This window comes from Conger conger, chromosome 14 (assembly GCF_963514075.1).
Source record: "Conger conger chromosome 14, fConCon1.1, whole genome shotgun sequence".
Taxonomy (NCBI): domain Eukaryota; kingdom Metazoa; phylum Chordata; class Actinopteri; order Anguilliformes; family Congridae; genus Conger; species Conger conger.
In genome coordinates, this window is record NC_083773.1 from 8,625,483 (window position 1) to 8,639,339 (window position 13,857).

Genomic DNA, 13,857 nt, shown 5'->3' on the forward strand with positions numbered 1-13,857 from the left:
TATATATATATATATATATATATATATATATATATATATATATATATAAGTGCCATTATAATCTAATCCATTATAATTTCGTTGAAAGTCTTCCAGGAGGCACAAATGTACAGATTCCCCTTCATTCTGTCTAGTTACAGTGCATCCACCCTGCAGTGTGTGAGATATTTCATCCAGTCTTATTAGATTAACCCTGTGGACAAAAACTGTGGGGACCGGAGCTGTTCTATGCGGGTTATGTCTTGTACTGTTGCTTGGGTTTTGCATGTTAATGCTTTGACTGTATGAACCAAACCAAAGACTAGTGAAGACCTCGGACTGAATACTTCCCCAATGAAATGACAAGGGTTCATATGTTTTGCACTTTGCCCACCAATGGAAAGACCTGGTTCTGTATTCACAAAGTATTGTATCTTAGCAGGAAGAGTTATCCTAAACGGCAGTAAATGTTCCTTGCTAACCAAAAGTTTAATCTTAAAACCAATTACCCTATTGTGTCTTATGCTAAGAGAAGGGCAGGGTTGACCTTGCAATGGATGATGTTGTGTTTCATGAATGAGCGTTTCATGTTACATTTCATTACAATACCCACTGTAGCAGGAGGTAAAAATCATGTTGCCATATTTGAATAAAGATTTTTAAATAAAAATGAAGGCTGTCACCGATTTTACAAGAAACCAAATCATGTATAGAGAATATCTGGCTAATTGTCAGCCTCTTACATGTACATGTCTGGCACCTCATAAAATAATTAGCAGATATGCATTTAAACAGCCTTTTGATTATTAGCCTAGAATAACTATGGCTGACAGCAACAAGTAAGAAGCTAAATTGCCCTGCAAACAAAAAACAAAAACCAAACAAGAACAGCTTTTATTTCTTGAGTGCTTCATGCAATTTGGAGTCTGGTTCACTTCAAAGCCAAGAAGAGTCCTTACGATTGAGGCGATACCTCTATAAAAGCTTGCCGTTATTGAATGTTTCTAAAACATTTACCTGATTATGCCAGCAGCAGCCATTTGGTGCTATCTTGACTCGTCACAGATTTAGGAACTGTTTAGGAAGGGATTAGATAATGGATGTAGTCAATGGATGTAGTGATAGAAGAGAACAGGTACTTCGCAGAATTAAGGCAGGCAATCAGAGATAGAACAGGGAGGTGGAGCTACAGAGCAGTGCAGAAATAGGGAGAATGTTAATACGTTAGTTTATGTGATTAAACTATAAATACCCAAAAATTAGTGAAAGTTACTTAGACAAACATATCAGTGTGTTAATATAATTAGTACTGGACAAAATCTATGTTAGTCAGGATTAGTAGATTAGTACTATCTACAAACATAAATGGAGAGAAAGCAGGAAGTAGGAAAAGCAAGATTGAGCAGGAATTGTGGGATACCGGAAAATTAAAAAAACACCCGAATAATGAATCACGCAGACAGGGAAGTGACTCGGGCTCAGAACTACATAAAGACACAGACGAGTGCAATGAATAATTAATGTGAACGGAAAACAGACACGAATATGAAAAATAATAAAGTTACGGAACCTGACATTAGCACTAAAATGCTTTGTGAATTATTCCTCAACAAAGAAACGTAGGAGCCCTAAAGTAGGACTGACACAACCATTATTTTAAAAGTTTTTCTGCAAGTTGGGAGCTAATTCAGCCTTAGGGTGCTTTGTGAATACAGCCCCTTGTCTTCTGTCCCATAGCGGAAACAGGAGTGAGTACGCTAGAATCCCAAAACTGTCCTGTCCAATGAATAGGAGTCGGTGGGAAATGGCAACTTCAAGATTCATAAACATAGACACTTGGTGGCAAAATCCTGAGTGAAGCATTACACAGCACATCCAAATTAACAGCCACAAGATTTCCTACAATCCTTCAGTAATATCATCCAGGGAGGAAGGGTTTTATTTCTCACAAACGGCTCCTCTGGCCAGCAGGGTATGTGCAGACTGCCCACACCAGATGAGCAGCAGGGCATAGCATGAAATAATGCACTTTGGGGAACGTGCGCTAGAGAGTAGGACTCATTGCTTGATAGTGAATGCTGCAATAGCAATTGTGATTCACAGCTGTAGGGAAAAATCATTGTCTGCCATTGCCAATTAATTAACTGGAGTCATAAATTAAATTTGCCTCACAGCAAGGAGGTCCTGGGTTCGAATCCCCGTCGGCCGGGGCCTCTCTGTGCGGAGTTTGCATGTTCTCCCCGTGTCTGCGTGGGTTTCCTCCGGGTACTCCGGTTTCCTCCCACAGTCCAAAGACATGCAGGTTAGGCTGATTGGAGAGTCTAAATTGCCCGTAGGTATGAGTGTGTGAGTGTGTGAGTGAATGGTGCGTGTGCCCTGTGATGGACTGGCGACCCGTCCAGGGTGTATTCCTGCCTTTCGCCCAATGTATGCTGGGATAGGCTCCAGCCCCCCTGCGACCCTGTTCAGGATAAGCGGGTTCAGATAATGGATGGATGGATGGAAAACAGACACGAATATGAAAAATAATAAAGTTACGGAACCTGACATTAGCACTAAAATGCTTTGTGAATTATTCCTCAACAAAGAAACGTAGGAGCCCTAAAGTAGGACTGACACAACCATTATTTTAAAAGTTTTTCTGCAAGTTGGGAGCTAATTCAGCCTTAGGGTGCTTTGTGAATACAGCCCCTTGTCTTCTGTCCCATAGCGGAAACAGGAGTGAGTACGCTAGAATCCCAAAACTGTCCTGTCCAATGAATAGGAGTCGGTGGGAAATGGCAACTTCAAGATTCATAAACATAGACACTTGGTGGCAAAATCCTGAGTGAAGCATTACACAGCACATCCAAATTAACAGCCACAAGATTTCCTACAATCCTTCAGTAATATCATCCAGGGAGGAAGGGTTTTATTTCTCACAAACGGCTCCTCTGGCCAGCAGGGTATGTGCAGACTGCCCACACCAGATGAGCAGCAGGGCATAGCATGAAATAATGCACTTTGGGGAACGTGCGCTAGAGAGTAGGACTCATTGCTTGATAGTGAATGCTGCAATAGCAATTGTGATTCACAGCTGTAGGGAAAAATCATTGTCTGCCATTGCCAATTAATTAACTGGAGTCATAAATTAAATTTGCCTCACAGCAAGGAGGTCCTGGGTTCGAATCCCCGTCGGCCGGGGCCTCTCTGTGCGGAGTTTGCATGTTCTCCCTGTGTCTGCGTGGGTTTCCTCTGGGTACTCCAGCTTCCTCCCACAGTCCAAAGACATGCAGGTTAGGCCGATTGGAGAGTCTAAATTGCCCGTAGGTATGAGTGTGTGAGTGAATGGTGTGTGTGCCCTGCGATGGACTGGCGACCTGTCCAGGGTGTATTCCTGCCTTTCGCCCAATGTATGCTGGGACAGGCTCCAGCCCCCCTGCGACCCTGTTCAGGATAAGTGGGTTCAAATAATGGATGGATGGATGGATGGCATAAATTAAATGAACAAATACTACATATTTTTGATTACATGCATGGAATACAAAATCAATTACACTTGAAAAACATTAATGTCATGAATAGTGTTACTGTTCCGGGGGTGAATGAAATGTGTCGCATTGGAGCATAAGAGCAATGTTCTAAATTCACCAGCGTCTATACTGAATTACGCCTACGTGCTTTTCACCAGTGCCAACACTGAATTATACTCTTTTCACCAGCACCTACACTGAATTACACTCTTTTCACCAGTGCCAACACTGAATTACACTCTTTTCACCAGTGCCAACACTGATTACACTCTTTTCACCAGTGCCAACACTGATTACACTCTTTTCACCAGTGCCAACACTGAATTACACTCTTTTCACCAGTGCCAACACTGAATTACACTCTTTTCACCAGTGCCAACACTGAATTACACTCTTTTCACTAGTGCCTACACTGTGTAGTAATTACAATGCTGCTACACGGCTCTGTAGTGCCCATTTTACTTAATCCGTTTACGGAGTACGTAAGTATGCTTGTGAACACGGTATCAGCCCTGAATCGTGCTGAAGTTCAGACGTCATTGCCGTGTGTGGAGTCTCCCGCTGTGGGTTGTGTAGGCAGTTAATGAGTCCCATCAGTCGAACCGTCCTTTAATCTGTCTGCCTCCTCCGGCAGACGGAGCCTTCATGCCCCTGCCTTTGAAAGCGCAGGTGACCAGTTCCTCTCACATTCAAGGAAAAAGACCATACCTTTTCTCACTCAGTTACAATCATTCATTCATTCATTCATTATCCTAACCCGCTTATCCTGAACAGGGTCGCAGGGGGGCTGGAGCCTATCCCAGCATACATTGGGCGAAAGGCAGGAATACACCCTGGACAGGTCGCCAGTCCATCACAGGGTACACGCACCATTCACTCACACACTCATACCCACGGGCAATTTAGACTCTCCAATCAACCAAACTGCATGTCTTTGGACTGTGGGAGGAAACCGGAGTACCTGGAGGAAACCCACTCGAACACGGGGAGAACATGCAAACTCCGCACAGAGAGGCCCCAGCCTACCGGGATTCGAACCCAGGACCTCCTTGCTGTGAGGCGGCAGTGCTACCCACTGCACCATCCGTGCCCAGTTACAATCAGCAATGACAATTAAGCTCTCTCTTCTTTTTCTTATTTCTCAGCCTCGAGATAGCTTGATTGACTTTCATTCACAACAACGCGAGTCCACATGTTGACAAATGCCAAAAACAGACTCTAAAAGCCTAGATTCTAGGCAATCAAAAGCCTGGAATCAAGACTTGATACTAATGGTAAATGGACTGCATCTATATGGTGCTTTTATCCAAACAATTGATGCCTTTCAGTCACCCATTCACACACCAACGGCGATAGGCTGCCATGCAAGGTACCAATCAGCTCGTCAGGAGTAATTGGGGGTTAGTTGCCTTGTTCAGGGACAATTCGACACACCCAGGACGAGGGATCGAACCGGCAATCTTCCGACTGCCAGACGACTGCATTTACCTCCCAAGCTAATGTCACTAAAAACACTAAAAAAGCTCTCATACCAGCGCTAAGGAAGCAGCTAAACACACCTGCCTGATTGGAAACACATGTGAAGCCATTTGTCCAAATCATTACGGTGCCCTGATATCAGGGGCTGTGTATAGAAAGTGCTGTAACTTCTATGAGGTGAAACCAAAGGGGGGTTGGGTGATTATATTGATAACCACTGATTAGCAGCCAAGGGCCAAACAGTGGAATGGGCCAAACAGTGGAATGTTCTTGACTGGCCAAGTCAGTCACCTGACATGAATCCAACTGAATCCAATTGCTGAAGACAAGACTGAACACAAAAAGCTCTCCAAGTAAGAAGGAACTGAACAGCTTGGCGTCAGTCGGGAGGACACCCAGCGTCTGGTGATGACTGAGTCACAGACTTCAGGCAGTCATTGAACGCAAGTTCAAAATGTAATTACTAAAATCATGTTAATCATGCCCCTAAAATGGAGGGACTATGTATGGAAAGGGCTGTAATTCCTACAAGGATCACTTGATATGTGTGTGTAAAATTCCCTCAAATGAATGCTGGCAGTCTGCACTTTAACCTCCTTTACTCATTCCTTTACTCCGATAGTTTCACGTCAAATCCTATGTGCTGGACTACAAAGCTAAAACGGCCATAAATGATGTCACGGTCGCCAAACTTTTGACAGGCAGTATATACAGTCTACCCCCGCAGACTGCCAGAGGGCAGTGAAGCGGAGAGAAAGGAGAGACGTGGAAAAACGCATCTTCTTTCCCTCCCTCGATTTCACGAGCGTCACATCTTATTATAAGCCTGTTGTTTTGACGAGAGCCAAAGTTGAGCTTGGTTATGCGCAGGAAGGGGCGATCTCCCCCCGGTTGCCGTGCCTCGCCGGATGCTATCCCGGGACACAGATCAACTCTGTTTCCACTCCAACACCTCGGATTTTCACACCGCCACACGACAGCGGCAGTCCCGTCCTTCTACCCGTAACCAGTACTTACAGCCGCCATGCAGTTAAATCGAGTGAGATTATGCATGAGCTCCTTTGCATCACAAGCATCATCTTCAGTTCTACTACAAGGAAATAAAGTGTTGACAAGGCAAATTAATTAATAAAATAGTCTATTTTGCTTGTGCAGATATAGACCTTTGTGTTTCCATTTGCCTCTTTCAAGAGTTCAACTCCAGTAGCTAGCTAACTGCTAGTAAACTAACTTGCAAACAAACTTCATTAAAGGTTCAATTCACACACACACACACAAAAAAATAATGAAGTTATGGTATGTTTCCACTTACCCAGAGGACTACCTCTCCATCCAGATAGTTTTGCTGATATCCGCTGTAGCTCAACACAGATTCCCCTCATTGTTGTCTGTGACAGAGCCCTTTTTAGTAGTCATTGGTCAGTATCAGGGCTAGACTTTTAACTTTTGGCTTACTAGCCACTGTGGCTAGTGGTTTTCCAAACCCACTGGCCACTGAGCATCTTCACGGGTGCACACTGTGAAAACATGCCAGCATCAGCAAGTCACTCTGATTTTAATAAAACTGACTTAGCATTGAACCATTCACCCTTTTCGTTATCCACAGTAACATACTTCAATGGACAGCCAACTCGCGGCGAGGGGTGACGTCACACATACAAGCTGTCCGCCTTAAACGGTGCGCTCGGCTCAGCAGTTGAGCGACTGAGGAGAGAGCGGCGACGTTTTGCACCACGGTAAGTTTTCCAAACTGTTTTATTCAATTCGTCGCCGTTTATGTGCAGAAATGCTAATACGAATAATAGATATACACTACTTTATATGTGTTCATTTATCAGTAATTTGGGCAATTACATACATTATCTGTTACAGGTGAGAAGCCCAATTCATGTTTGTAGTTTGCTATATATTTTAAATGTATACATACCTGCGTACTGTAGGCTACTGTGCATCCTTTAACTTATTACAACAAATCCACCGTGCAACACGGCATAACGGTATTTTATTTTCGCAGCATAATCAATCGGTTTTGTCTTCCTGCATAAAGACTTGATTATTTTGTTTCATGGTTGCATAATATGTTAACCTCGTTGGTTTTGTGGAGTTCAGAATTTATTTTTCTAAGATACACTTCTATACTAAAATTGTGGAAATTATCTTAAATGAAACTGCATATAGCTTAAATATTTCTTTTGTATCCAAAATATGCAGTGAGCCACAGGCATGGAAAATATTTCCAACCCAGAGAGCACAAAGTCTCCGTGCAACCGCTCTAAGGAGTTGTACACCTTCGGTTCTAAGAACTGGACCGAATCAAACTGCGTCCCCCCACCGCAGTCCTTCTACCGGGACTTCTACATCATCCTGCCAATCATCTACTCTGTCATATGTGCCGTGGGATTGACAGGGAACACGGCGGTCATTTATGTAATACTCAAAGCGCCCAAAATGAAGACGGTGACTAATATGTTCATCCTGAACTTGGCCATCGCAGATGATTTGTTCACTTTGGTGCTGCCAATCAACATTGCGGAACACCTCCTGCATTACTGGCCCTTCGGTGAGACGTTGTGCAAGATCATACTCTCCATCGATCACTACAATATATTCTCCAGCATATACTTTCTCACGGTGATGAGTATCGACCGGTACCTGGTGGTGTTGGCGACCGTGCGCTCGAAGAGGATGCCCCACCGCACTTACCGCGCGGCCAAAACCGTAAGCATCTGCGTGTGGCTGCTGGTCATTCTCATAGTCCTGCCTTTCACCGTCTTCGCGGGGATTTACGTTAGCCCCGACGACACCGAGAGAAAGAGTTGCGTCCTGAGTTTTCCCAGCCCGGAGAGTTTATGGTTCAAAGCGAGCCGGATTTACACCCTGATCCTGGGCTTCGCCATCCCCGTCTCTACCATCTGCATCCTCTACACCGCGATGCTCTACAAGCTTCGGAACATGCGACTGAATTCCAACGCCAAGGTTCTAGACAAAGCTAAAAAGAAAGTGACGGTCATGGTGTTCATCGTCCTGGCGGTCTGCCTGTTCTGCTGGACGCCGTTCCACCTGAGCACCATCGTCGCCCTCACCACGGACCTGACCTCGACGCCGCTCGTCATCGGAATCTCTTATTTCATCACCAGTCTAAGTTACGCCAACTCTTGTCTAAACCCTTTCCTATACGCCTTCCTCGATGATAGTTTTAGGAAGGCGTTCAAAAAAATGCTGGAGTGTAGACAATCCTGAACGTACAGTAAGAATACATGCCATATGTAGACACAAAACCCTGCTCAAGACACCTTAGTCCCATGAACTTAGTATGTTCAACATTTCCCCCGCACAAATTCAGAAATAATATAATTCATTTGATAAGTAAACTATACGAAGAAAGTTATTCTCAACAGTTGGTATTGCACTTTTTAAACTGAGGGTTTGTCTCCCTCTGGTGGGAAAAAGGCGAACTGCTAGAGGCTGACAAAAATGTCATGGGAGCATTTTTGTGTCACAGCAAAATAAAAATAAAAAACGCTTGTTTTAAGCGTAGAAAAACATATTGCATGTTATCATTCTGACATGAGTAGAAATTAAGATCAAACTGTATTGTAGGCCACCATGTATATATGAACATAAAACGAATGACGTAAAGTCGACAGGTATTCTGCTTCGTGTACTGTAGCCATGTATCGCGCGCCCGCTCCTGTGTGTATGTGAAAACAACACAATTTCCCTTACTGCACCCCCCCTCCTTCCTCCATAGTATTATCTACCCTGCTGTGGCCAAGGATTCTGTCTATTTTAAGCCGTGGAATTCACTAATTTAGAATTTACTGGAAAGGTAGTTTCCCACTCATCGCCACCCGCCAAAGAAATGCTCTTTGATCTTAACTCAGTTTCACTGAAGCTGCAGGTAAAAAATGACCTTGCATGCTGTTCGATATTTATGTTTCATTCATGTATTTGCTGAATAATAAATGTCAAAACAACGTGTGTCTTTCTCATTTAAACTGAAGGGTGTGCAATGAACAGATGAGATTAGCATTCTGAATAGTTCATAAATACTTTGAACAGATTATTTATTTATATATTTCACGCCTTCTTTGTCGATGTTAATGAAAGATGAATTCTTATTTTTTCTGATAGTTTGGTGATAGTTCTCCATGCTTGTCTCCCGTAGAACATGCAGTCAAGTCCATAAATATTTGGATATTGACAAAGTTATTGTTGTTCTAGCTGTCTACCACATGATATTGGAAGTTGGAGGTAAAGTGCAGACCTTCAGGTTTAATTTGAGGGTATTTACATCTAAATAGGGTGAACGGTGTAGGAATTACAGCCCTTTTAAAAACTTTTATTTCAATACATTTACTCACGTTTCAATGTTTTTTATTTAGCAATCTATTATTTTCTGAAACCCACTGGTGCCAAAAATTATTACAGATAAAATCAAAGGGAAATTGGCAATACAATTTTACTTTAATTTAGTTAATCTCAGTCTAAAGGAACTATATCGCTAACAACCATCACTTGCTCTTTCACGAGAGTATAAAAAACGAGATAATGTTTTGACCATCGACTTGTTTGCCGACAAAATGGAATTCATACAAGGAGAAGCACCACATACGTACTGTCAAATATGGCGGTGGGTCATTGATGTTTTGTTTTGGAGATGCTTTTGCTGCTAGTGGTCCAGGGGCAAAATTTAAGATCCATGGCACAATGAATTCAACAAAGTACTGGGAAACTGTAGTAGGCAGGGTGCCTGGCTGATTTCCCTTTTTTTTGTTCTGTGTAATTTCTGTATTAGCGTGGTTGCTGATTTACAGTACAAGTGTAATGCTCAAATAAAACACTAGATGTCAGTAATAGCATTTTTATGTTGATGATCAGAACCATGAGTATAAATATATCACTAACATACCCTTTTTCAGACTGCAAGGACTAGATGCAGCGGTTGGCTTAATGCAGCCTATTACCAGACAGACTCTTAGAAACATACAGTACCATTCCTCTGTAGTCCCAAGAGAAGTAGACAGTGGTCAGGTTTGAAATTGCTTGGGTGAAAAATGCTGGGATCTGGTAGCTGTTTATTGGGGTGGCCTGCAGGGGGCACTGGTTCACGGGTGACACAGTCGGATCTGTCATTATAACGATGAGTCTCCACTGGGAAATATAGGTGTGTAAGGCAAAATAATACAAAATACAAATACTTATTTCAAGGTATTTGGTTTAATGTTTTAAAATATTTTAAAGAAAAATAATGAACTGTCTGCATGAGTTCTATATTCAACCCATGTGAACTGGAAGTTCCAAGTTTAGGGAATTTAAAATTCCCCTAATGAGGACACAATTGCCTTATGACTGACTTCTACCTGTGAACCATTAAGTAACGGTTTTGGTTTCTTGGTAAAACCCCCTCTTCTATTATTCTTGGGCCCAGGTCAATAACATTTACCACATTTAGTCCCAGAACATTATCCAAGTTCACAGACTAGGGGGCGACAGTGATAATTCTGTCCTGCTCATCTACGTGTGACATTTCCCTGTAAATGTGTCATCTTCTTTTAACAAGTAGGTTTACTTTTGTACATTTTTTTGCATTTCACAATGGGATCTTCGTAAATAATATCCAGTTTAGATTGGTTGGGTTGTGTTAGTGTACAGCTACAGACAATATTAATATTAAGATTGTTTTGTAAATACATAACGAAGCAGCATACCATGGAGGAAGTAAGGAGTATTCCAGTGTTCACCAGCAATTGACTGATTGCATAATTACAGATTACAAAAATCTGGTACTTTATTTAAAAACTACACACACACACACACACACACACACACACACACACACACACACACACACACACACACACACACACACACACACACACACACACAGTTCTGTGCAAACGTACAGGTGTTAAAAAAATGCTGTAAAATAAGAATGCTTTCAAAAATAGAAATGTTAATAGTTCATTTTTTTATCAATTAACAAAATGCGTGAACAGAAGTGAATGAACAGAAGAAAAATCTAAAACAAATCAATATTTGGTGTGACCACCCTTTGCCTTCAAAACAGCATCAATTCTTCTAGGTATACTTGCACACAGTTTTTGAAGGAACTCAGCAGGTTGGTTGTTCCTACCTTCTTGGAAAACTAGCCAGAGTTCTTCTGTGGATTTAGGCAGCCTCAAGTGCTTCTGTCTCTTCATGTATTCCCAGACAGACTTGATGATGTTGAGATCAGGGCTCTGTGGGGGCCATACCATCACTTCCAGGACTCCTTGTTCTTCTTTACGCTGAAGATAGTTCTTAATGACATTGGCTGTATGTTTGGGGTCGTTGTCCTGCTGCAGAATAAATTTGGGGCCAACCAGATGCCTCCCTGATGGTATTGCATGATGGATAAGCATCTGCCTGTACTTCTCAGCATTGAGGAATTAATTAATTCTGACCAAATCACCAACTCCATTTGCAGAATTGCAGCCCCAAACTGGCAAGGAACCTCCACCATGCTTCACTGTTGCCTGCAGACACTCATTCTTGTACCGCTCTCCAGCCCTTCGGTGAACAAACTGCCTTCTGCTACAGCCAAATATTTCACATTTTGACTCATCAGTCCAGAGAAACTTGGCATTTTTCTGCACCCCAGTTCCTGTGTTTTTGTGCATAGTTGAGTTGCTTGGCCTTGTTTCCACATCGGAGGTATGGCTTTTTGGCCGCAGTTTCTGCCATGAGGACCACTTCTGACCAGACTTCTCCGCACAGTAGATGGGTGGACCTGGGTCCCACTGGTTTCTGCCAATTCTGCACTGCTGGACATCTTCCGATTCCTAAGGGAAGTAAGCATGATGTGTCTTTCATCTGCTGCACTAAGTTTTCTTGGCTGACCACTGCGTCTACAGTCCTCATTGTTGCCCGTTTCTTTGTGCTTCTTCAACAGAGCTTGGTCAGCACTGGATACCCCTGTCTGCCTTGAAATCTGCCTGGGAGAGACCTTGCTGATGCAGTATAACTACCTTGTGTCTTGTTGCTGTGCTCAGTCTTGCCATGGTGTATGACTTCTGACATTAAACTGTCTCCGGCAACCTCACCTTGGAAGCAGAGTTTGTCTGTTCCTCACCAGGTTTTAACCCTCCTACACAGCTGTTTCTCTTTCAATATTAAATTGATGCTCATTAGCTCCTGTTTGGTATAATTGGTTAATCACACAACTGATTATAAGCAAGTGATTTTTATTTTGTTCACTCTCTTTGCATTTAAAGACAATTAACATTTCTATTTTTGAAAGCACTCTTACTTTACAGCATTTTTTCACACCTGCCTAAAACTTTTGCACAGTACTGTATATGTCTTTTTTTATTTTTAAGATTAAGATTACTATACACATAAACCACTGTTATGTCAGAAGTAGTCGAGAAGTAATCCAAAAGTAATCTAAAAGATTATGTTACTAATTACATTTCCAGCCATGTAATTTGTAATCAGTACCAGATTAATCTACCCAACACTTAATCACAATTAATCTTGTTTTCATGAATTAATAATTATTTACATTTTATTTTAATTTACAGTTTTAACTATTGTGAGCCTACACAGGCTCATACTTGAAAGCCACAGGCTTGTTGATCAAATACATAAAATATGAAAAGGCAACATTGTCTTGTGATCAGAGCAAAGCCAATTCTGTCTGAAAATTGTGATCTGTGTATACCTACATTAATTTTCAAGTAAGTCACGATTTCATTATTGAGATTCCTATGTTGGAACATACAAGACAACAATAAAAATAAATATTGTTTAAATGTATTGTGGATGTTGTAGCTCTTCCCCTTGTCAATATTTGTAACTTTTTTCCATATTTAATTCTCCAGTAGTTGGCAGGTGGCCTATTTTCAGGACCACCTGCTCTCTCCCAGTAATGCCAATGTTAGCACTCATTTTCGCTGAGAATCATCCATCCCTCCACAATGGCTACCAACTGTTTCTATTATGTATACATATGTTAAAATGTACTTATTACTGCTTTGGTAAACAGGCTGCTACCTTTAAACATCATTCTTTGAAAAATTACCATGAAATTGGCCAGCCTTTCATTACCTGTACACAATGGAAAACGCCCATGGGACAGAAAGATAGATTGAATGTGTAATTTGTGGTTTGGGAACTATTGACAAAGCTCGGTTCCGTTTTTGTGATGGCTCCTTGGACCTGACATGAGGAAAATCACAATGTTAGTGTTATACTCAGGAATTCTCTTTTGTTTCTCAGGGTAGCGCTGACTTTATTTGTGTCTAATCATTGAGAAAATAAGAGTTTGATTTTCTAAACACAATTTATGAATAGGGTGGCACAGCCTGGGTTTGAATCCCGGTCGGCTGGGGCCTCTCTGTGTGGAGTTTGCATGTTCTCCCCGTGTTTGCGTGGGTTTCCTCCGGGTATACATAACTATACAAAATGCAAATAATACAAAATGAGTACAATGTTATGCCAAATATGAATATAGTTATAGTGTGTATAAAAATTAGATCACCAAAAAACTGGTGAATAAAAAATTAAAAGAATAAAAAGTAATGTGTGGGCATATTTACACACTTGTGACACATTCACTAATAAAGTATAGATACAATGTTCATATGCACCAGGCCATCATCCATATGGAATTCCTTCATGGTTAAAACAGCGCAGCCTGTAGCGTAGTGGTTAAGGTACATGACTGGGACCCGCAAAGTCGGTGGTTTGATCCCCGGTGTAGCCGCAATAAGATGGGCCCTTGAGCAAGGCCCTTAACCCTGCATTGCTCCAGGGGAGGATTGTCTCCTGCTTAATCTAATCAACTGTACGTCGCTCTGGATAAGAGTGTCTGCCAAATGCCATTAATGTAATGTAAAATATT

The 13,857-nt window shown here is 41.9% G+C and overlaps 1 protein-coding gene across 1 annotated transcript; it reads left to right on the forward strand.

The window, feature by feature from the left end:
- Positions 1 to 6,670: 6,670 nt before the first annotated feature.
- On the forward strand, positions 6,671 to 8,947 carry LOC133110631 (neuropeptides B/W receptor type 2-like). Its single transcript, XM_061220867.1, has 2 exons — positions 6,671 to 6,706; positions 7,182 to 8,947. Exon 2 carries the CDS (start codon positions 7,194 to 7,196, stop codon positions 8,208 to 8,210), a length of 1,017 nt encoding a protein of 338 aa, XP_061076851.1. The 5' UTR covers positions 6,671 to 6,706; positions 7,182 to 7,193; the 3' UTR covers positions 8,211 to 8,947.
- Positions 8,948 to 13,857: the final 4,910 nt, after the last annotated feature.